At 39.3% G+C, this 25,109-nt stretch overlaps 1 protein-coding gene across 1 annotated transcript; it reads left to right on the top strand.

The window, feature by feature from the left end:
- Positions 1 to 1,264: 1,264 nt before the first annotated feature.
- Positions 1,265 to 21,981, top strand: LOC108678004 (integrator complex subunit 2). Its single transcript, XM_018166331.2, has 21 exons — positions 1,265 to 1,590; positions 2,520 to 2,673; positions 3,393 to 3,615; positions 3,831 to 3,961; positions 4,328 to 4,409; positions 5,224 to 5,348; positions 5,627 to 5,796; positions 6,515 to 6,715; positions 8,071 to 8,257; positions 10,243 to 10,391; positions 10,796 to 10,985; positions 11,383 to 11,558; positions 12,114 to 12,295; positions 13,957 to 14,100; positions 14,522 to 14,677; positions 15,604 to 15,784; positions 17,103 to 17,361; positions 17,851 to 17,973; positions 19,007 to 19,250; positions 19,729 to 19,902; positions 20,646 to 21,981. Exons 1-21 carry the CDS (start codon positions 1,289 to 1,291, stop codon positions 20,891 to 20,893), a joined length of 3,801 nt encoding a protein of 1,266 aa, XP_018021820.1. The 5' UTR covers positions 1,265 to 1,288; the 3' UTR covers positions 20,894 to 21,981.
- Positions 21,982 to 25,109: the final 3,128 nt, after the last annotated feature.

Raw genomic sequence — 25,109 nt, 5'->3', positions numbered from 1 at the left:
CGCGTGCGCTTGTGTCGATCATTGGACATCGGCCACTTTGATCGCAGAGAGCGCGCATCAGTATTGATCATTGGGCATCGGCTAAAACGATCGTAAATCGCGTGCGCTTGTGTTGATCATTAGGCACTGGCCTTTTTGATCGCAGAGAGCGTGCTCCTGTGTTGATCATTGGGCATTGGCTAAACCGATCGTAAATCGCGTGCGCTTGTGTCGATCATTAGGCATCTTCCACTTTGATCGCAAAGAGCGCGCATCAGTATTGATCATTGGGCATCGGCTAAACCGATCGTAAATCGCGCGTGCTTGTATCGATCATTACTCATCTTCCACTTTGATCGCAAAGAGCGCGCATCAGTATTGATCATTGGGCATCGGCTAAAACGATCGTAAATCGCGCGCGCTTGTGTCGATCATTAGGCATCGGCTAAAACGATCGTAAATCGCGCGCGCTTGTGTCGATCATTAGGCATTGGCCACTTTGATCGCAAAGAGCACGCATCAGTGTTGATCATTGAGCATCGGCTATATAGATCGTAAAGCACGTGTGTTTGTGATGATCGCCAGGCATCAATCGTAAAGTACGTGTGCCTGTGTCGATCATGCAGCATTGGGGAGGGTTACATTTCTGTTTTTAGCAAGCATATTGGCAACTTTCTTCCCTGGCGTACTGGCGTACATCCCAAAACAAACCTCCGGCATACACGCTGCACCTTCCTGACCATGGAACCTAACCTAACCTAACCCTAACCTAATTCGGATAAGCATCAAAGGTCTGCGAGATAAGCCTCCAGTTAGCCATGCGATAATGGTGGAGAGTCAGGGTAAATGTGGGGGGAAGAAGATGCTGGGGGATAGTAAGGCAGGGAAACAGTGACGCGGGGTTAACGTCTTGCGGAGTAAGTAAGGTGATGATGCATTACCGACTTACCATTTGGTACAGTTCACATTTGCGGCAATGCAGTGTGGTCAGCGGACACTTAGGATAACAGTATGTGTAAGAAATTAAGAAGTGATGATATGGGTTATAAAGCATTGGAGAACAAAGTATTGCCCGTTAATTATGTGGAGTAGCAGCTTGTGTGCTGAAGCAGTGTTGGTTTAAAGTTCGTGTGGTGAGGATAGGTCAATTGACTACAGCTGCTTAGGTGCCAGGATGACAATATCTGTAGCATTTAGATGGTTGATGTTGGCTCCAGGGCTGATTTGAGTGTTAATTTGCTGGTCTACGGCTGCGCACCCATGGTTGGTGTTGCTTGTGTATCCACTGTTCTGTTCACAGATTCTCAGTATGGGGAAACATAAAAAAATACATCTATCGGCTCCAGTTCTGCCTCATGTATTTAAAGCACTTGAAAGGGCTGACATGGTTGCTTTATCACAGTGCAAAGAAGAAGAAATAAGGCCCATTTTGCCATGTTTAGTGCGTATGAGTCTCATTGCTCCAATCGAGAATACCATGGAATCAACGGCTGCAAGAAAAGCGATCCTTAAAATATTATCTGGCATTGAAACTGTTAATGCGATGGTGGCGCTGCTATCAGTTGATTTCCCCACTCTAGAATCTGATTTCAAGAAGGAACAACAATTACGGTAAGTGGAAATTTGATTGGCAAAATAAATAAGTTTTTGATCCTACATCCCACCTATTAGTATTTATCATTGCATCTCATTTTGAAATATTGGGCAGAAGCCACCTGTTTAAAAAGATAAAAATACCCCTACTCATGGTCAATTTCACCCGTTTTTTATAACCTTTGCCTAATTTATTTGAATTAAACTAAGAATGTGCTATAAGCTACCTGTTAATGAGAATGCTCTTTTTTTATGCCTATTGTGCTTGTATAATTTCTATTGTAATAATTAAAAAAACATGGCATATTTGCTTAAAATTCACAAAAATTAATACTCCAGGATGCAGAAAATGAGCAAATTTCTAAAGATCTTTAGCAAGACCAGCGTCAAAATCTTTTTCTTCTGAAGATTTTGGCTCCTGCCAACTCATTTCTCCTTAAATATACATACCTCTTTCCATGTATTATTGGCATGAAATTTTGAAGTTTTGGGGACAAATTGTCAACAATACTAGCAACACTTTGGACCTAAAAATTTGGTAACTTGGCAACAGAATTGCCAGACTCTGCAGAGTGTAAAATTATATATCCTTGACACAAAAATATTTCATTATTCATTGATTCTTGTAGTTTGGAATCAGTGCTTCCATCCAATATTGTTTTAAAAGATATCTTAATAAAAAATTATAGTTAAAATGCATAATTCGTGTTTTTAGATAGAAATTAAGCAAGGGCTAGAAAAGTTCTGCCTAATAGTTAATATTATATTATTGAAAATGAAAAATATTTGTTGAAATAATGTTTTTCTTAAAATAAGAATACATTTTTTTGTTGAGTGAAATTCTTCACAACTGGATTTTAATTTCATACAGATGCCAATTTCTGTAGAAAAGAGTGCATATGAAAAATCATACTTGAATTTTTTTATAGTTAAACTAACTTTTTCAGGCAAAAAGCTGGAGGGCTAAATTCTGGAGGTGCTCAGGAAGGCAGTATTCTTGTTCAAAATCTCATCAATGGCCTAGCCTTAGAGTTTGAGTGTTCTGAACCACTCAAGAGACTACGCCTACTCCTTTCTGAAATTATCTATGTAATGGCACAGGTGAGAAGTGTACATTATCAAGTAATGGTTTCTTAGTATATAATATGCACTTGCATACCTCTCTCATATCATTTTTCATTATAATATACCACCGTAGTGTTTGTTATTTTGCCCCATAATTCTGCAATCAAATGGCCACACAATTAAATGAGCTTTTGGATACACTTCAAGCCATTTGAGGCAGATGATAAAATAGTTTTACTTTTATCAGTAAATGCTTGGTATGTTGATTAATGCTTTGCAAAAAAATTGTCATACTATTGTAGGTATACCAAATAATATAGACAGTAGTCTCCAGGAGATTGAAACATTAACTCTCCTGCATCATTTGTTATAAGAAGTCCCATTTTCTGGTACTTAGATTGGTTTCCTCCTCTTTGAAATATTCCATCACTTGAATATTGTATACCTATACTTTGCAAACAAAAATTGGCTTTAAGTAGGGATGGAATTTTTTCTTCTTAATTCTGGATGAGCAAAAAATTCAAGGATGGAAATAATAAGCATTACATCATTGTGAAAAATTTATGTGTCTTGAAGCATTCAAGAATGGTACATCAAATGCTACGTAGTTCAAATGCACAGGGGAATGAAAACTGAAGATCTCTGATAGAACCTTTGACACTTTTATATATGAAAAAAGGCCAGAAATGCAGCAATTATTAAATTTATATGAATGATAAAAGATGCAATTTTTGATGCATTCATCTTGTTTTCAGTTGAAAGAGCCTCGGCCAGCTCATGAATGGTATCACAAGGAGTGCGAGCTGTTTGACAATCAATGCTACTTTGAAGAAGTTGCAGATATCTTGAGCATTGGAGTGTCAGAACTTCCAGGCCTGCTCAGTCCTGGAGAGCTTGCAGAAACTCTGCTGCATTTTAGTAATGCTCCTCACCTTATTGCCAGAATTGTGGCAAACCAGCCTGACTACTTTAAAGAAGGTAAATATAAACAATATAAATAGATAGGGTTCCAAAAGGGGTATAAGCTTGATCATCCCAAGTGTTTTTTTTTTGTAAGACTTGAAATCTCATGATATACAATGTCATTTACTTTTACATACCTAGCAACTGCTGCTTGGAATTCTTAATCATCTTAAACAGCTTAGTCATTATAGAATTGTTCTTATCTATCCTCAATGAATAATTTCTTGCAGTTTTAAGCAGCATCATTATTAATGGAGAGGCTCAAGATGAGGACACAGAGGGTGGCCTGATGAGGCAGCGCACAGTCAGAACTCTATGTCTCATGAACCCCAGCATGGCTCTGTATGCAAGGCATCTTTGTGTAAGTTCCTTTCTAGTTCTGCCAACTGAAAAAATGGAGTCTCAGAACTCCTGCAGATATTTAATAACACTTTCAAAAATTTTCAGCAATGAAGTGATTGAAGTCTTACCTATTACTGGTTCCAGTTATTTATAATTTTTGTACCTTTGTTCCGATCACATTTTTGGAATAGACCTAGATTTTGGTACAATGTTTTCAGTTGTTTATTTTTTACACCATGCTTCCTCAATTCAAAGTTTCCTTGTGGTACCTACCTTATTTTTGATCACGCTAGGTAAAATATCAGTTTTATTTTTACCTATATACATACGTAGGTAGTCTGTTGATGATTTGATATCAATTTTTATAGGTGTACCTTATTTTCAGGTGGAGCTGTACAGAATGCCAGGTTTGGCTTTATACCTGACTCTTGATGCTGCTAAAAACGCATTCTCCTCCCCCAACAGTGGTATGTAAACCTTCATCTAAATTATTTTCAAGTTAAGCTATAAATTAGACATTTAAATTCCCCTGAAAACGTGTCATATCTATAACACTTCAAATGAATGCATCTAACAAAGACCATACAAGTTCTATGGGCATTTCAAATATTATAATGGGGTCGACATGGTCCAATGATGCAGCTTGTACAAAGCAATAGTGTGGAGAGTTATACAAAATTTGTTGTAGCAATTCCGTATTATTTAATATGAAATGTTCAAAATTAAATAAATGTTCAAAATTTATGCAATGTTTTTTTCTCACATTTTTTGCTAGCCTTATAGTATTACCAAAACCATACCATAACTTTACTAGTTTACTACAACAGCTCTGTGGATGTTGTGTATCAAGTATGCCACATGCTTTAAACAAATCTTCTTCGATATTGGAGGTGTTAACAGGCCAGTACCGGTAATACTACCCTGTGGGCCAGCTAGCCCCCAAATGCTTGCAATTGACCCAATTTTTTTTTGGCATTCCTCCTTCATGATGCTTGAAAACAAATTCCTTTTTATTGGTTTCAGAACAATACCATAGTTCTGATATTGTTATTTTGATAGGTGATCCTATGTAATCCTTAGGGGTACCTACCAACCTCAATGTCTATCAATCAATCAATCTAGGAACCAATCTAAGTGTAGGGTTACCAATCTAAGGGTTCATACTTCTAAGTGCTCCTCAGGCGGATCATTCTTGTTTCTTCAAATTATTTTCACTATTTTTAATTTATTTATTTTTTGCTAGATTATCAAATGTATAGTGAACCTCTCATTGTCCCTCAGATGGTTCGTTGTGCTGTGAAGGCACTGACGTAGGAGACGTTGTGAGCTTCGTGTCAGGGCTCCTGCTTTCTCCAGATCAGCACCAGCGAGCCTGGTTTGCTGCATACGTCAAGTCTGCTCATAAGGTTAGTGATACAGAGTAGCAAGTTATACAGAAGAACTTTTATCAATTACTAGCAGGTTAACCATGGCGTTGCCAGGTTAAATAATGCATTCAATTTAAGAAACACGTTGTTGCGAATCCCTTCATCTTGAATCCTGACATTTTAGTAATTCATGCCCCTATGAAAGATTATGCATAGGTAACTCATTTCCAGCTAAATCATAATATTATATGAATTAAATTTATAAAATATGCATAACATGGTAGTGGAGCACTAATTAATAAATTATATTGTGATAGCGTGCCTGGGACGAGCCATGCGGACTATCTTCCCTGCGCTGTGAGCTGAGCGAGCGGCTGTGCGCGCTGCTGCTGTTCCGCACCACGCATCTCCTGCCTGCCTCTCAAGTCATCCCAGCCACCGCCCTCCTCAGACTCTACACCGCACTCAAGAACTTGCCTGGTCTCAAGTGAGGGACACTTATCTTCATGTTTTATTGTGTATTTTTAGCGCATTTTCGCATTTATGGAAAAAATGCACTATTGTGCTCGCTATGTCTGTCTGTCTGTCTGTCCGTCCGTGACCTAAAGTTTTCGTCGACGAGAAAATGCGCTCTCTGTCACTCACTGCAGTGAGTACTGAGTTATATTTTTTTCTGTCTTTTATTGTTTCATCAAACTCTGCTGCAACTTCAAGAACTTGCCTGACTTGAGTGGGTGAATGTTATCGCAATATATATTATTTTATCAGACTCCACGCTGCCTTCAAGAACTTACCAGGTATCAAGTTTGTCACGGTGATCACATAGAATAGATTAATGTTGTATGAATGGTTTACCATTTTTGCCTAAATGCATCTATTTATTCGACACTCTGCACAAAGAGAAGATGAAACATTGTATGAATATTTTAATATTATATCTTAAAGTATTCCATTCAGTCTCAAACTGAGCAAGAAGAAGTTATCCCGTTATTTGAATGTTATTATTCCGTAAACATTACTCCCTAACTATTACTCCCTAAACATTGCAAAAAAATACGAAAAATTCCCTAAATTATTCCTCCTATTCCCTAAATTCTTCCTCATATTCCCTAAATTCATCTTCCACTTTGCACGAAGAGAAAATGTAACGTTGTTTGAATGTCTTACTAATATATATTTACTATAAGAACTTTAATGGTCGCCAGACTGCACGAAGAGAAGGAGGTGACGCCGCTGCTGCAGCTGCTGACATGCCAGCCGCCAGTGAGCGCCGCGGGCGTGCGTTTCGTGAGCACGGGACTGTGTGTCCTGATCGCCTGTCCTCAGCTCCTCAGCGCTGCCGAGAACGAGCGTCGCGCCTCAGAGTGGATCAAGTGGCTTGTTAAGGAGGAAAAACATTTCTCGGGGTTAGCACCGATGCATATTGTTGTCGGGACAAATTATGATGGTCGTTTCAGTATTGGTAATAGAAATGACTTGAATTTATGAGTAGTTGATATTGATTGAATGGATCAAGTAACTTGTCCAGGAAGAAAAACATTTCTCGGGGTTAGCACCGAAACATTTTGTTGTCGGGACAAATTATGATGGTCGTTTTAGTATTTGTAACAGAAATGACTTGAATTTAGGAGTAGTTGAGGTTGATTGAATGGATCAAGTGGCTTGTTAAGGAGGAAAAACATTTCTCGGGGTTAGCACCGATGCATATTGTTGTCGGGACAAATTATGATGGTTGTTTCAGTATTGGTAATAGAAATGACTTGAATTTATGAGTAGTTGAGGTTGATTTAATGGATCAAGTGGCTTGTTAAGGAGGAAAAACATTTCTCGGGGTTAGCACCGATGCATATTGTTGTCGGGACAAATTACGATGTTCTTTACAGTATTGGTAATAGAAATGACCTGAATTTATGAGTAGTTGATGTTGATTGAATTGATCAAGTGACTTGTTCAGGAAGAAAAACATTTCTCGGGGTTAGCATTGATCTATATTATAGTCTTGACTAATTTTAATCATCTTTTTTATTGGTAATCGAAATACGATGCATTTTCTGGTCGTGACGAATTCTGTTGATGATTTTGGCATTCTAAAAAACTATAATGTATGAGTAGTTGATGTTGATTTACTGGATCAAGTGGCTTGTTTTTACATTGGTTCTAACTTTTCTCGGAGTTAGCACTAATGAATTTTCTGTTTGGTATAAATTCTAGTAATCGTTATGATTTTGGTTTTTGAAATAACCATAAATAAATGACTTGTTGAAAGGTATTGATTGACACATTTCAGCATGTTTCTGAACTAATTTTGTCAATAAATTAGTTTTATAATATTGACTGAAGAAAAATTGTTCATAATTTTTTTCTGTTATCGTTTCATCTAATCTAGCAGTATCGGTTCCTGCTTCGGCAAATATCGGTACCAATTTTTAAGTTCACATACAGTTCATGTTAATTTTTCATTTGAATGCGGTTGATATTTTTTTAATTTGAACTTCATTTATTCTTGACTGTCAACGTAGGCTGCGGGAAGATTGTGTGTTAGTTCAAATGCATACTCTCCTGTAAATTATAAATGGTTGCGTCATGGTAGTTCTTCGTTCATGAAAATTTTGTACACCATGTCTGATAAAACAATGTTGAATGAGCTATTTTCTGAGCTTTTGGCATAAAATCTGTGATAAAACAATATTAAGTGAACCATTTTCGAGAGCTTCCTGCATAAAAAGTGCGATGAGACGCTAATTAATGACGTATTTTTCAGAGCTCTAGGTGAATGGTCGTCCAGCTTTGGCGCGCTGCTGCTGCTGGTTGCCATTCATTTCCACGTCGGGCAGCTGAGCGCCATCCTGGAGCTGGTGAGCGCCGCGCTCAACATGCGCGTCACCACCAAGACTGCCAACCTTGCCCGCATCAGACACATCGTCACGCATGAGGTCTTCACTGAGTCTGTGAGTCTTCACTGAGTCTGTGAGTCTTTACTGAGTCTGTGAGTCTTCACTGAGTCTGTGAGTCTTCACTGAGTCAATGAGTCTTCACTGAGTCAATGAGTCTTCACTGAGTCTGTGAGTCTTTACTGAGCTAATGAGTCTTCACTGAGCTAATGAGTCTTCACTGAGTCTGTGAGTCTTTACTGAGTCTGTGAGTCTTTGCTGAGTCTGTGAGTCTTTTACTGAGTCAATGAGTCTTCACTGAGTCTGTGAGTCTTNACCCTCGCTCCATGAGCAGGGAATCTACCGCCCAGCCCCTGCGCCTAAAATGGATCAGGCTATAAGCCTTGGAGACGGAAGAGACCAAACATCTTTGACGTAGCTGAAGACCTCACCTCCGGCGCGAAATAGATTCGCTATCTGAAGCGCTAGTAAATCTTTTACTACTACTACTACTACTACTACAATGAGTCTTCACTGAGTCTGTGAGTCTTTACTGAGTCTGTGAGTCTTCACTGAGTCTGTGAGTCTTTACTGAGTCTGTGAGTCTTTACTGAGTCTGTGAGTCTTTTACTGAGTCTGTGAGTCTTTGCTGAGTCAATGAGTCTTCACTGAGTCTGTGAGTCTTTGCTGAGTCAATGAGTCTTCACTGAGTCTGTGAGTCTTTACTGAGCCTGTGAGTCTTTGCTGAGTCAATGAGTCTTTACTGAGTCTGTGAGTCTTTGCTGAGTCTATGAGTCTTCACTGAGTCAATGAGTCTTCACTGAGTCAATGAGTCTTTACTGAGTCTGTGAGTCTTCACTGAGTCAATGAGTCTTCACTGAGTCAATGAGTCTTTACTGAGTCCGTGAGTCTTGCCTGAGTTAATGAGTCTTCAGTGAGTCTGTGAGTCTTTGCTGAGTTAATGAGTCTTCAGTGAGTCTGTGAGTCTTTGCTGAGCTAATGAGTCTTCAGTGAGTCTGTGAGTCTTTACTGAGCTAATGAGTGTTCAGTGAGTCTGTGAGTCTTTACTGAGCTAATGAGTGTTCAGTGAGTCCGTGAGTCTTTACTGAGCTAATGAGTCTTCAGTGAGTCTTTAAGGAGTTAATGAGTCTTCACTGAGTTGTGGAATTTTTACTGGGTCGGTGAGTCTCTATTGAGTTAATGAGCCTTCACTGAGTCAGTGAGTCTTCACCTAGTCGCTTAGTCTTTACTAATTCTTTACTGAGTCGGTTAGTATTTACTAATTCTTCACTGAGTTGCTTAGTCTTTACTAATTCTTTACTGAGTCGGTTAGTACCGTCAAACGGGGTAAAAAGGGAGGGGCGGGGTAAATCTAGACGCGCGTCCCACAGTTTGTAGAAATGTTGTAGCAGCTATACTAATCAAAATATTGTAAAACTAAAAATAGTGGCGTAAACTTCAACATTTTTACTATCTGTTATGGATAAACATTTCTTCTAACATTTTAAAATGAACTTTTATTGCAAGTGTCCCGGATTACCCCGTTCCCAGGGGTAAATCGGGACGATTTTATTTTGCGTCAGGCACCTTACGAATAGCATATGGAATTTTTTGAAGATGCCATTCGATAGCCCTTGCAAAGAGCTATAAAATGAACCTAAAATTTTTCTGAAATGTTTCATGGTGAGAAGTTATTAACAAAAAACGCTCAAAACCGTTTTTTTTACCTCGTTTGACGGTATTTACTAATTCTTTACTGAGTTGCTTAGTCTTTACTAATTCTTTACTGAGTCGGTTGGTGTTTATTAATTTTGTACTGGATTGGCTGGTCTCCACAGAGTCAATGAGTCTTTACTAAGTCAGCGAGTCTTTACTAAGTCAGCGAGTCTTTACTAAGTCAGCGAGTCTTTACTAAGTCAGCGAGTCTTCACTCCCCTTTTTTAATTTCAATATATATTGTTGATTCAACATTATCTTAGTTGATTCCAGGTGATGACATCATTAATCTCCTTTTGAATTTCAGTATTTTCGGTTGATTTTAATACTATATTTGTTTATTTCAGGTGGTAACGTTGATAGCGTCCAAGGTGTCAGTTACTCGCGGCCTGAATGCTGCCTTGCCAGGCTTCCTGCCCGTACACTGCGTCTACCACCTCCTCAAGAGCCGCATGTTCACGCGACACAGAGTCAACATCAAGAACTGGATCTACCGGTGAGTCTTGTATTAAATTAAATAGCGGCTGAATCTAGATGTCAAAATTTAAACTCTAATTTCTTGATGCATATTGTATGGACTCGTGGTATTGTAGAGTATACCGGTACCGTATATATGATGGGAACTACCATTGCTGTCAGCTAGCTGAATAAAAAAAAATAAACCTAAAACTTTTCCATCATTGGCATGTACTACTTATATGCTGTCATACTCATTCAAACATTTATTTAATTTACTTTCATTTCTATTAAAAGAAATATTTTTTAATTGATAATAATAATGATGATAACTTGTAATATTTTGTTTTAATTTGAAATTTGTAGCTTTATACTATTTCTTTTGTTACTTTTTTCTTGAAGAGAGATGGTTTAATTAGTTTATTTTTCCCCACTATTTTGCAGGCAAATATGTAACAGCCGAGCGCCCATGCATCCCGTGCTGCCCTCGCTGGTGGAGGTCTACGTGCGGTCCGTGCTGGGCACCGACGGGCCCGCCCCTGGTCATCCAACCGCCCTCACCAACGACCCCATCAGCGAGACGGAGATTCTGGCCGTCTTTGAGTACTCCTCCTTCAGCAGCGAGACTCAGAAGGTGACTCAGAATTGTTATACTCAGACTCAGTATAACAATTGAGACTCAGAATTGTTATAAGTACCTACTCCTCCTTCAGCAGCGAGACTCAGAAGGTGAAGCTCTGCAATTGTTATTTGCAGTCCATTAATGAAAGGAATCCGTGTTATTTTGATGTATTTTTCTGGGCCGTTAGGTTTATGTGAACAATTCAATTTTACATTGTGTCTTATTGTAGTAAATTGAACTGCGCATAGTGACTATCGACCCTTGGCTATTATTATCCTGTCTAATTATACCCTCGTTGATTATTTTTATTCTTTTTCATGAACAATAATGAATATCTTGTTTAATATGTGATCAACAACTGCCGCTCATAAATATCTCTGTATTAATTTCCATGTATGCTCGGTAACAGCGCGCCACGAGCAGCAGGAGCACAAGACCGCGTCTGCGTCAGACCGGCGGACATCGTCTGTACCTGCGCCAGGGTGGCGGCGCCCCCGACGGCAGGCTCGCTGATGTTGCTGCAAGAGGCGTCGTGGAGGCCATGGAGGTCGACGATCAGAACACCAGCAACAACGAGGCAGTCGGGTGAGCTCTTCAGCGTCACCTCTACTTGTTACATAACGCTCAATTGAGACATTTGGACAGTTTTAGCTTCATGGATGTTTTACAGTACAATTTGTTACCTGCTTCGTTGATCGTTTACAGTACAATTTGTTACCTGCTTCGTTGATCGTTTACAGTACAATTTGTTACCAGCTTCGTTGATCGTTTAGTGTACAATTTGTTATCAGATTCATTGATCGTTTAGTGTACAATGTTTATTGTACAATGTACAATGATAGTTATCAGCTTCATTGATCGTTTACAGTACAGTTTGTCATGAATATTTTTCGGCGTGCTGTTGAAGGAGCAAGATATATTCGGTCTGGATTCTGGCATCTAATGCCACAAGAAGCACCCGTTATTATTCGTCGAGATTGATGCCACATTCCTCAGTAATAAAACTTTGGATGTATTCTCGATATACCTGCCCTGACATCTGTCATCCCATTGGAATTAGAGTACAATAGTACGGTGTCTTGCACAGCAATGATTACAAATGTTAAATGATCACAAAATTATATCTATTATTTTCTGCAGGAAAGTAGAGGTGCGCTGTGTACTGACATCTCAACTGCTACTACTTTACTACTTGCTGCTGTACGAGGACCTGCGACTCACAGCCCCACAGCAGCAAGTTACTTACTCTGCTACGCTCTTCTCGCAGCTGCCCATCCGCTACCTCCTCGCCAGGGCTCAACGCGACCAAGCTCTTTATGGCGGTACGGCGTCTTCATTATTACTAGTTAATTATTCATTATGACTAGTTAATTATTCATTATTACTAGTTAATTATTCATTATTACTAGTTAATTATTCATTATTACTAGTTAATTATTCATTATTACTAGTTAATTATTCATTATTACTAGTTAATATAACAATTCTATTTTATTAGAATAAAATAATATTATAATACTAGTCAATTTATTGTAAAATTTGATAGGTAGCAAGGAAATTTCATTCTAGTTCGTGTAAAAACTTAACTTTTGTTTCCATGAAAATTTTCGGAGCAATTATTTGACCTCAATAGGATAAGTTGAAGCATACGTGTTCCGATAGATGTTCATGGATGCAAAAAAAAAAACAAGTAATCAAGTATATTAACACTTTGACTCCGATTGCTTCATCTTGTACTATTTTTTCATTTTTTGTACTGTTTTTAAACAGGGTTGCCAGACGGTCGTTTTTTCCGGACAAATTCCGTGATTTAGTTTTCCTCAATTTCGTTGGCCGGCTAAAATTTATGATAGGGGTACTTCCTAATTAAATTTTGAATACTGCAAAAAGAAAATAAATGCAATTTTTATAGCAGAACCTACAAATAAACTAGTATATATTGAGTTATCGGCCTTTTTTGGCCTTTTTTGTTCTCGGATTTGGCCGCTTTTAGGCAACCTGAATTATGTATCACTACGTCCTGAAGAAATACATTTCGTGGTACGCATATGTAACACTTCGGAGTCAACGCGTTAAAATAAATTAATATCAAGTTATAAAACCTGTTCGTTTCCGTCGCCCTCAAAGGAGCTGTGATGTGTGTGGAATCATCACCAATAAAATCAATGAAAAATTAGTATCTGTCATGTCAATATAATAGAGATCATAGAGATTTTTTTGATACGCTAATGAACAGGATATACCTATAATCACTGTAATGATCAAAAATAACTTTTTCACATTTTAAAATAAAAGTTAACAGATTGATTTCATTGAAGAAAATTTACCGGTCATATTGAATATGTAAATAGAATAAGTTAGCAATATTTAATCTACTCTGAGGTGATATTTGATTTCATAAGATTTTTCTAGTGGGTACCCATTTTCAGTCTGCCGTTTGTGAGTTAAGAATTATTGCAGTTTCTGGTCCTTACATTGTGATTACTTGACAAAGAAAGCGATATTTATTTTGATGTTTCCTTGGGTAATCTCGGAATTTAATTACTCAACATGATTGACTTGTTTGAATTGTTTCAAGAATGGTTAGTTTTAATTGTTTCGAAACTAGTGGTTTTAATTCTCATCAAAATGTCTGATTCTAATTGTTTGAAAACTAATAGTTTTAATTATTGGCTTCAATTGTTATGTAAATGGCCGGTTCTAATTGTTACAAGGCGAGTGGCTTTAATTGTTATCTAAATGGCTGGTTCTAATTGTTTCAAAATGAATGGCTTTAATTGTTATCAAAATGGCTTGTTCTAATTGTTTCAAACAAGTGGTTTAAATTGTTATAAAATGGACGGTTCTAATTGTTTCAAACAAGTGGTTTTTTAATTGTTATCAAAATAGACGGTTCTAATTGTTTCAAAACGAATGGTTTTAATTGTTAGCAAAATGGCCGTTCTAATTGTCTTCAGAATGAGTTATTTTGTTTGTTTTGCAGGTTTGTACAGCGCTCTGATCAGACTGCTGGCTCACCACTACCCTCAGCTGTGTCTGGTGGAGGACTGGCTCTACAAGCCACCAGTCGCGCCACCCTCGCTGCTTTCCCCTCGTACGCCCCTCACACCGAGCTCCCTGCAGAGAGGTGGGTCTTATTGCAGTGTACATAGAGAAGCAATAAGTTAAAGCATTGGATCCCTTCAGAGGGCTGTATAAAATAATGATTTTTTTGCTGCAAAATCTACCTCTCAGGCTCTCGCAAATAACGTAGTCCATATAACGTTTATAACGCGATGCAATATTGTCTGCTAATTTTGAGGTCACTCTAATATCGTATATTGAATTGTGCTGCGCTTATAGCTACTATTTCACCTCGTGTCGCGTGTGAGGCAATTATTTTATTAATTATTAGTTTTGTTATTTGTCGCATGTAAGGCAATAAATTCTATTAATGTCTAGTTATATTAATTTGTGTCGCGTGTGAGGCGATAAGTTTTATTAATGATTAGTTCTATTAATTTGTGTCGCATGTGAGGCAATAAGTCTAAGGTATTGTCCACGTGCAGCCATGAGCGAGTGCCGCAGTTCACCAGGGCTGCTGCTGGTGCTGCTGCAGCGCTGCCTTCAGTTGCCGTCACAGCGCCTGTGGAGCGTCGCTGCCGCGCCCCTCACCGCGTCCTTGCATTACCTGCTGGAGGAGGACGTGCCACGCACCGTGCTCGGTGGGTCATGAGTTGGTAATTGAGTCCTACCGCGTACCGTGCTTGGTGCCCGATATATTAATTATTGATTACCATTAACATTATTATTAGCAATCACTATTAACAATAGTGATTAACAATGACTCGGTATTACTCGAGTAGTTGTTACTGAGCTCGGCTATAATGTGGATTTTGCAGAATTTTACCAATGCATTAATTGCATAAATTAACTTTTCCTGAATTTCACTGAGAAATGCTGTTATCGGAAGTTATATTGACCATGGTAAGGCAGAAAAGAGGAAAAATAAAGTAATTGATAGTTACTTGTACATTCAGTATCGATCTTTGCTGCTCATCCTTTAGGTGAGTCAAATACTTAAAGGACGTAATAAAAGCAAATTTCCATTAAAAAGGAATGCTATTATCCTTGATCAATAATAAGGTATACTCTGAAAAATGAACGAGACTTTTTCCAAATAACGACGCAGTTTTGCCCTCATGTATTTCATCCTGACGCAGTTTTACCCCACAAACCTGCGTATCAGTGCTACGCCCGCTCTAGGTACCTAGTGTAACTTAGGTCCCTATTTCATCACATATTTGTGCCACCTATTTTTCCTCAAATGTCCCTACTGTGACAACATGACACAAGTAAGTTTTATATTAGTAATAATATTATTTACACTGGAAATAACATTATCTATGGTTACAGTTCAGAATACCAGGAGTGGAGCAGATAGGCGCGGGTTTGATCCCAGCTCTGTGCGCCAGTTTCTGGTCAGAATCGGCGAGGAGGCCGGGCGGTTAAGCACAGCAGAATTGTAGCAGTGCGTTGCGTGTTTGAGACAACATGCTGGTTATGTTCTACGAAGTTAAGAATCGGCGACAGACCTACGGCCCAATAAATGCTATAAATTATGTATTTATGTATAAATATTTATGTACAGATCACTACGTGTTGGTATGGCGGCGACTCAACGCCATGTACCCCAGAAGGCTGTGGGCCATGACGGTGGAAGGGCTGCGCGCTGTCCCGCATCCTCCTGGCGGTCGACGTCGACCGCTCACTGAAGACGACCTGGTCCTAGACCCTCTCAATGTCCTGCGATGTGATCCTAGGGTCTACAGGTCCGTTATTATGTTTTGCAAATGGGTATTTATTTCCGAGTCCTTTGGCCGTACGATTGAAACTCGCTTTATACATGTTGCAGCCTAAGTACACATAGCGGCATCAGTACACATAGCGTAACGTGTTACGCTAGGTTAGTTACGTGTACATAGTACACTTAACTGCCGATTTCTTGACTGTGATTGGTGGGTTTAGCTCGGAAAGCCATCAGTCGTTGACTGACGGAGTTACGATCTTGTAACTATTTTTGGTTGAACGGTCCCTGATGTAAGAGTTTCGTGCGGGCGGTCAGAGCCTATAGGTAGGATTTATCGTAGTGGAAATCTTGCGTAGCCGCCTCATTCAGCCGGGGGCATATATACACGCACAACATTGCGGCGTCTCGGTGGCAGAAAGTGATTGTAAAATTTAAGTATACCATTCCGGCTGCTTCCGACTTGAAGATCAAGGAATCTATGAATTTTTCAAAACTGAAACCATGTTTTAACACGTTGACTACGATTGCTTCATCTTGTACTATTATTTCATTTTTTGTACTTTTTTTAAGCAGGGTTGCCAGACGGTCATTTTTTCCGGACAAATTCCGTGATTTCGTTTTTCTCAATTGCGTTGGCCGGCTAAAATTTATGATAGGGGTACTTCCTAGTTAAATTTTAAACACTGTTAAAAGAAAATAAATGGAATTTTTATAGCGGAACCTACAAATAAACTAGTACATATTGAATTATCGGCCTTTTTTGGCCTTTTTTGTTCTCGGATTTGGCCAATTTTAGGAAAATATATATTGAATTATCGGCCTTTTTTGGCCTTTTTTGTTCTCGGATTTGGCCGATTTTAGGCAACCTGAATTATGTACCACTACCTCCTGGAGAAAAACATTTTTTGGTACGCATATGTACCAATACGTAGTCAACGTGTTAAAAAAGCCTGTATTGTTGATAAACGTTCGAAATTGATTGAAGGAATGTTCCCGTTACTTTAAATTCTAAACGTCAAATTTAGTTTTAGTAGCTACGTTATAAACTGTAGTTTTACGAATTGGTTATCTTTGTATCCTTGAACTTTGAAGTGAAAAGAAGCGTTTCCAAATCGTTTCCAATGAAAATATACTTAAATTTCATTGTTTTTAGCGCATTTTCTCATTTATGGAATAAATTCACTGTTGTGCTCGTCATGTCCGTCCGTCTGTCTGTCTGTCCGTCCGTGACTTCACGTTTTCGTCGACGAGAAAATGCTCTCCCTGTCACTCACTGCAAAGAGCACTGAGTTATATATATATATATATTTTTGCTGTAAAATTGATGTGTGTTATGACAGACGGGCGCCGCTACTGCAGCTGGTGGAGTATGTGTTGCGAGTTTACCTCCTGTCATCCCGCACGTTCCTGGCACAACATCAGCTGAGCACAGCTGCTGCAGCTGCAGAAGCGGCAGCAGCAGCTGCAGCAGGGGGATCACTCGCCCTGGTCGCGCCCTTTGAAGAGGAGCGCGACAAGCTACGCAACGCCCTCATCCTCACGCAGGAGAGCGCCGCCGTCCAGATCCTGCTCGAGTCTATTCTTCCTGACGCCAGCCAGGTAACTAAATTGTTTACATAAATGGCTCTACTCGTAAACCTATATACTTAACAAAACAAAATGGGTCTACTAGTGAATATACTTAGCAAAACGATTGCAATTGCAACGTATAGTGTTTTCTGGTAATTTCGACAAGTTTGATTAAGACCAGAGAATGGGTTTTATTAATAATGTATAGTCAGTTTTTTCGGTCTTCAAAAAGATGGAATCTTTTGAACTCTCATTTAACAAAGAAGCCCTATTTACCTGCTGTTTCTAAGTTTGATGTAAATTTTATTTTGGAACGAAATTTTGTTAAGATGAATTTTCTCTAAATGACATAAACCTACAGTACCAATCTTATAACGTACAAACATCTTAAAGAAACTAACTTTCTATAGCAGAGGATTTGTAGAGGGTTTTTTGTTTCGTATGAGGTATGTGGGATGGTGTGTGATGTGTGTATGTGTGTGTGTAGCCGTAGAGGTAACCACGAGGTTTATTTTCCAGGGGGACGGGCCTAGCAGTCCTGGGTCGTTGCTGGCGCTGCAGGAGGTTCAGTCCGTGGTCTTCAGTTATCTGCATCAAGCCTTTATCAAAGACACGACACTGGCCAAGCTCGTACACTTCCAGGTAACATAGTCTTACATCAAGCCTTTATCTAAGACACGACACTTGCTAAGCTCGTACACTTCCCAGTACCTCAGTCCTGCACATGTCCTGACAAATGCATGGTAGCAAGTACTCTATATCATCCTAATGCACACGCAATGAATGACTTGCCATGACTTATGCTCCTCATTGAGGTACGTAAAATACGATGGTATCTTTGATTTTCATCTTTAATCTAAATATACTTCGAAAATACGGTCCCATTTGGGAGCCTGAAGCCTCCGGAATCGCAAACAAAAATCATCTGCCTTGGCTACAAGCATGCGACGAGGGCCTTGTTGATCCAGGCATTACTGTCACACGTTGGGCTAAAGAGCCAATGTTAGTTTTTGATACAAATAACAGATACTAGCCATATTAATGGCATACATTTAGCACTGTTTTTCAACTGCTCATCAGATCAGCAATTCGGTCACTTAACTCACGGAAAGAAAGCTCAATTTAATAAAAAAAGAATTGAATAAAAGAGCTACGTAGTCGCGCAAGTTCATCAGCAATTGAGCTGCACTGCACATTACATATTTCGCACATCCAGTCTCAATATGTAATGGCAAGCAATGTCTAGGCAAAAGCATATTTTAATGAAAATGTTGTTTTCTTGGCATTGTTTTACATTTGAGTTAATGTACGATTTTTCACCATAAAGTTATCCTCATGCGTTTCCTGTTTAGTTAAAACGTACAATTATTTATTTAGGCCTCGGAATCATCACGTGACAATTTCTTGGGCTATCTGCGTGAGCTGCTTGATCTTGTAGTGCAGGGGGTTTGGCATGCACTCATCCATCTTGTGGGCCGTACTATCAAAAATGGTTCGTAATTCAGCAGGCAATCACTGACGGCATTTCAAGCTAAACCCCGCAGTTACGGACATGAAATCGGCCGATGCCTACTTCAACCGATACATTTACTTGAGCGAGTTTTGTTACTACGGTTCTTTGACTGCGCACTGTATATGTCTGACATCGCATCTCACAATTACCTTCACTTTCCAGGGCTACCCACGTGAGCTAATTGGTCCTGTAGTGCAAGGCGTGCCATCTATGCACGTGGCTGTTGGCCTCAACTGGATTCCTGAACTGCTACAGCTGCCACAGCAGCAACACCGGCAGCGATGCAGCGTGCAGCTGCAGCTCTTCACGCTGCATCTCACCGCCCAACTTGCTCTACAGAACGCCATGCCGTCCACCCTTAGCATCGCCAGGCTTGCTGTCAATGTCGTCACAACACTCATCGGAGGTGATATATTATTTGCTTGTAAAATGAAACTCGATGTCTGGTCCCAGAAGTCGTGTGACCATGACATGTGACCGATGTCTGGTCCCAGATGTCTGGTCCCAGTTACAACACACATCGGAGGTGAAATATTATTTGTTTGTGAAAGGAACTTGTACAGAGGTGCCTTTTTCATTAAGTTTGTACAATCAAATAGAATCTTTTTTAGTGGGTTCGTGAACTGGGGGTAAAATTTTGAACGGGGTAATATGCTCATTGTGGCTTGTTAAATTGGTTAGCTTGGTGAAAAAAATTGCGTTACTTCTGCCCTATTTTGTACCGCAGTGTGTGTTGCAGTGCTGTGCACCACACTCTAATGCTGCGTGTGTTGCAGTGCTGTGCACCACACTCTAATGCTGCGTGTGTTGCAGTGCTGTGCACCACAGAGTCCACAGTCTAATGCTGCGTGTGTTGCAACACTCTGACGCTGCGTGTGTTGCAGTGCTGGCGTGTGAGGACCGAGTGCTGCTGGTGAGAGGCTCGCTGGTGCCCCTGGTGACGCTGGGGCGGGTGTTCCCCTGCCTCCTGCAGGACGTGACGCAGCTGCTCTGTACGGGCGCCAGACTCACGCGCGCGCACGCTGCTATCCTGCCGGCACCTGCACCTCTGCTCTATGGTGCGGTATTGAGAGAAATAAATTCAATTACGATTTGTGCTTCACTTCGGCAACGTGAATGTCTCACATGTGCGTCACTACGCAGTTCACCAATTATGTTAATTGATATATTGACACTTCTCAACGCTATTCGTGAAGGTCTGGAACTTGAGTGACTGTGCAAGAGGTTAGACGGACACCGTTGTCCAAATTTAATTTCCCCCAATAGTACAAGATAAAACGAGTAACAAAATTGAGACCGAACGGAATTCGCAACTTGGGATGTTTTATTATTTCAATAATACAACAACGTACTCTGGATTTAACCTCAATGTTACCTAAGTTAATCTCTCTCGTTGTTCAAGTGCGCCTTGAATTATCTCTCTGTCCCCTTGACGTAGTTATTAATGTTTAACTTCACTCTAGGGAATAATCGACTTAATCGTGCATGAAAACTAGAAATGAGTACTTGCTGGATTTAATATAGTAGCGTCGAATTCAACAGGAAGTAATTATAAATTGCCTCGTGTTGCGGCGTTTTGCGGCTTCGATCAGTAGATTCGAATTTCCCAGTAAATAACTGATTGGATACGTACCACTTTTTGCCGGAATTCAGAGTAGCTTAGTATTTAACAGAAAATAATTCATGTACGGTAAATTGGTTTCTCATCAATTGTGTTGTAAATTGTGTTCAGGTGCCTGCGGCTTCGACGAATAGAATTGCACTACTAGGAAATAATTCTTCTAAATTATCTTGTGTTCAGGCGCGTGCGCGTCCGATGGTGTAGATGGAGCAGGAGCATCCAGCGACGGTTTACCTGCATTTGGTGCAGAGAACAAACAGGAGAAACTCGGGGAAACTGAACTGAAGGCTGAGGCGGCACAGAGCTCGGACAACAGGGCGGCAAGTCACGTCAACAAGTTTGCTGAAGAAGATGCTATTGTCGTGGAAGTCACGCAAGCGTTCAGACGACTTGTTGTTGAGTCGTCGATGCGACTCAAGATCTACTAAGTCAATTGTACCTTTTTTATTACGAAGTTTCTGCAGTGTGAAGGGTGAATGTGTCATTTTATTCTTGCCTTGTTAACTTCAAGAATCTCTTGTCGCAGTGTGAAAGGTGAATGCTTACTTCAATTATTTCCTTCAATAATCCGTTTTCTCGGCACGAAAAGTAAAATTGAGTAGAGTATAATTACTCACGTTCATTTGGTTTGGTATTTCAAAGTGGACCTAAATGAATAGCCGTGTTATTCTGTAAATGCCGATCTAACTAACCTAGAGCGTTTTTATGTGCCTCGTCACGAATCTTTGCGTTAATTTCGTCGTTAAATGTAATGTAGAACCCTTCAAGCAGCTGCCTCTAATGAGCTAGATGCTGATGTCATTCAGTGAAAAGAATCTTACATCATACTTGGTTCTTCTAGGCTGGTGAGTGTCAAGAATTGTTGTTATAAGAATAGGATATCAGGTTTTAGATCGAAGTCGAAATTCTTCACCGGTTTGGCAATAAAACGCTTTATAAACCGTTATGACAGGGAAAAATATATAATGCAACTGTAGATAATGTTTTCCCACGTTTGTGGTTGGAATGAACCCGTTGCTTGGGTCTACATCTACAGGTAGAAATGACACGTTCAATTTTGTTCAACTGAACGCCCGCTAATGCACGATGCCCGAATCTTTGCTTTACGATTCGAAATGTACATACCCGGATATGATCCCTATTATTTGGACGTTAGTTTGTGATACATCTCGAATATTTTATGTTATCTGTTCACAACCTAACAGTAGAAGAACGCCGCAGAATTTCGTGTGGATCTTTTCCTTAAATTGTAAGATGCTGTCTCTTATGTGACTCGAGTTATGAAATGTTGGAGAAATCTCAATTACGCAGCTCATTTGAACAATCCAATTTTTTCAACAACATGTTCTTACCCACATTGCGGTCATGGAAGTGAAGTAAACTGGCCTAGCCTCAATTTGCCTTGTAGCTAATTATGTGATGGGTATGAATGAATTTGCTTTCATGCAAGCTCATTTTAGCTTGTCTGCGAATGTCATTGTTGTGAATATTATTTTAAATACATTTTCTGCTAATATTCTCTTTCATTTTCTTAAAAATAATTTCTTGACATAGGAAGTATTGTAATCTCACGCAAAACTCCTACATAGCGTGTCATCGTTTACAATGCAATGACTGTTTTTTTACTAAACCGAATGCAGTCTAAAATTTTCGTGCATAATTTCTTTTCAGCTGATGGAGCTTCCGACGATCCAATATCACAAGCATTGAAAGTTAAATACACTGCTTCATTTCAAGTGCGTACCCACCACGTAGTACTTGAATTACGTGTGTAAATAAGGACAATATATATGGCGTCCGACGACTCGATTCTAAGCTTCTTCCGTTTAGCTAGAAAAGAAGAAAAAACGTTTGCATTTTTTCATTCGTTCGACCCATGGTGTGAGTGTCCCACAAAGTGGAAGTGTAACTGCAGCGACTTTATGAGCATGAATTAAACGCGCGGCAGCAGAAGGCTAAAGCGATGCAATCGATCCTCTTACATGCAAGTTCTTTTTATCATCAAGAATATTTTATCAATTATTGATTTGGAGCTTATATTATAATCATTGAAACGTAATCGAACGTCTCACCAAGACCATTCAGCAGGATAATTAATGTAGAGTCGATGTCGTCAGGAAAGAAGTTCAGCCCGAATGACCTCATAGTCACATAGTGGGAGGCCGGATAAGTTGAGTGGTGTTAGTTATACGGAACGAATGCATGGGCATTCTGAACTTATATCCACGTATTCACGACATGAATTTTACCATACTTCGTTAAATTCAATACTTTATCAACCATCTCAAAAATAACACATTAACCAAAGTGATCATTTATTGGTAATGGTCGAATGGTACAATGATCGTTTAATTTATGAATTATACCATTAGACCTTCTTTTGATGCTAACAATCAATCTTTTTAGCGTATTTTTGACTAGAGAGCATTGACAGAGAACAATTTCTTACGTACATTCAACATTGTTGAATATGAGGATGGTTTCAGGTCACTGAGTTCTTTATGAATTAGAATAGAATGGAAATTAAAACCATTTGAGGCTGAACGACGTCAAAATGAAAATTTCTAAAAATTATTGTACGAAATTTAATTGAACGGTATTCAGTGTATTGAGTGCGATATGCGTTAGCCTCATGGCGAATTTGAAGAAAAAATGTCTAAATCGTTTTGTTCTAGGCTTCAAATTTGACATTTTTCAATTTGAAAGCTTGTATTCCATTAATTTTGTTTAAAAAAGTAACCGATATTGATAACCTACCTAAAGCTTAGAGGAACTTGCCTAATAAATAGTACGGAAGAAATTATTAGTAAATTTTCACTAAAATTATTTCCGTTTCACGCGTGACTCAATTTTTTAGTCTTGTTCTCTGCCAGCCATTTCATCAAGTGACGTTGCCGGGGCTGGTGCGAAAATTCGGACCGTGTTCATTTGAGTTGGAAGTGCAAATAGTGAATTACTAGTGATTTCAGTTGCTATGTACAAACATGCCATCGAAGCTTTTGTGAAGTGGGATCTGCTCAACAATCGAGGAGAATTTGTAAGTAGGCCATGTGGAATGCCGGTAGTTTGCTTAAAAATAGTTAACATGTTCTCATGTATTGAATGTTAAAAGTGTACACATGTGATATTTTTACTGTAAGAATTTGCTATACAGTAAATAATAACATGGTTCCAATTGTTGAGATGATTTAGTTAAATATTTGTTGGTGCTGTAACTGTTACCTTCAATGCCATTACGGGATTAACGGCATTAAGGCCGGTCCACATGCATGCTCAGTTTTACACAACGATTTGTCTGCGCAGTTTCAAGTCGGAATGAAATCGTTGCAATTTTTAGAGCGTCCACACGGTGCCGACTTATTTGTGTAGTTTGCTCAGTTTTGCGCGATCTCGTCATGGAGGAGGCAGTATTTTGGTTAATTTTGGCATTGTGCCTTGTTAAAAACAAAGATTGTATCATTTCGGAAATGCGAGGAATAAAAATACCGGAGAGATGGCTTGTATAGATGTTATCTCTCCAGCCCTAAATGTAATCGATTTATTAATTTTTTCCCAATTGTTTACGGTAAATACTCCTCAAATAATTTTTTTTACTGCTGATTCTCTGTTTGCGCTTCCATCGATTCCTTTGAATTTTTCTACTAAGCTCTCGCATGTCTCCACTTTTTTGTCCCTGTTACTATAGTCCTTGGATTTTACTCGCAATTTGAAAACAAGAAAAACTTTCGTCCAGAACAATAAATTTTCGTCCGGAGAACATTACCGAAGGTCCGCCATTGTCGTCAAAATCATTGAAACTGAGCACAAATTGAATCGGAGAACGGTGCAGACAAATCGTTGTGTAAAACTGAGCGTGTTGACCGGCCTTAAGTCACCAACTATAGTTGCCGCCCCACAAAACCTATTTCTATTTTTAACCAAATCTAATTCATAAATTTTCCATTTACATTCAGAAAGCTTTAAAGTATTTTTTCACTGCCTAAACACGCCTAAATCTGTATTTCACTATCTCATAGTCTGACTATTACAGCGTAGTTATGAAAAACGGCGAGATTAGGAACTGTTGCATTATATCATGGCGTCGTGGCGATCTTAGCCTAAGACTAAAGTGTCTGACATAGTATAAAAGCAGAGACTTTTTTTAGACGCATCCTCAAGTTCGTTTTTGACTCCTATAAGTAGACCAGTAATGTATCATGGATACCAGCATTGTCATACCGTTGGATATTGGCTTAAATATTGAGTAGAAGAGGTAATTTAAATAGATCTGATTATAAAAATTGGTGATTTGACAGTACAGTAGGACGCCGTCTGACTAGACGGAGTTCGCTGTGTCTTCATTATCGCCATTACCACGTTAACCTGTTGTACTTGTACCAGTCGGTCAAGGTGGAAACTGATGCAAGTTTTCATTAATTTCACGGTCATCTTTGCCAATGAGGCTCCATAGTTACCCTTCTTCTTCCCGTCTTATGAATAGACCAGTCACTTATACTGGACCATATCTTATGTATGATAGACATAATGACTACTTTGCTCGCAGCACCCTGTTTGAACTAGTATAAGGTTGACACGTGAGAAGCTCATTTTTGCGGATGTAGTTTGTTGTTCGCCTGTGACGTCACTGAACTCAGTGACGTCACA

The sequence above is a fragment of the Hyalella azteca genome, unplaced genomic scaffold (genome assembly GCF_000764305.2).
Source record: "Hyalella azteca isolate HAZT.00-mixed unplaced genomic scaffold, Hazt_2.0.2 contig5416, whole genome shotgun sequence".
In the NCBI taxonomy this organism is placed as follows: Eukaryota; Metazoa; Arthropoda; class Malacostraca; order Amphipoda; family Hyalellidae; genus Hyalella; species Hyalella azteca.
The sequence above is the reverse complement of the archived record's forward strand: the minus strand, read 5'-3'. Positions and strand labels throughout refer to the sequence as shown.

Coding starts and splice junctions, on each gene's coding strand:
- LOC108678004 (XM_018166331.2), top strand. CDS start 1,289: ATGGGGAAACATAAAAAAATACATCTATCGGCTCCAGTTCTGCCTCAT. Junction 14,678..15,603: donor CGTGCCACGCACCGTGCTCG/GTGGGTCATGAG, acceptor ATTTATGTACAG/ATCACTACGTGTTGGTATGG. Junction 17,974..19,006: donor CCAAGCTCGTACACTTCCAG/GTAACATAGTCT, acceptor TTCACTTTCCAG/GGCTACCCACGTGAGCTAAT.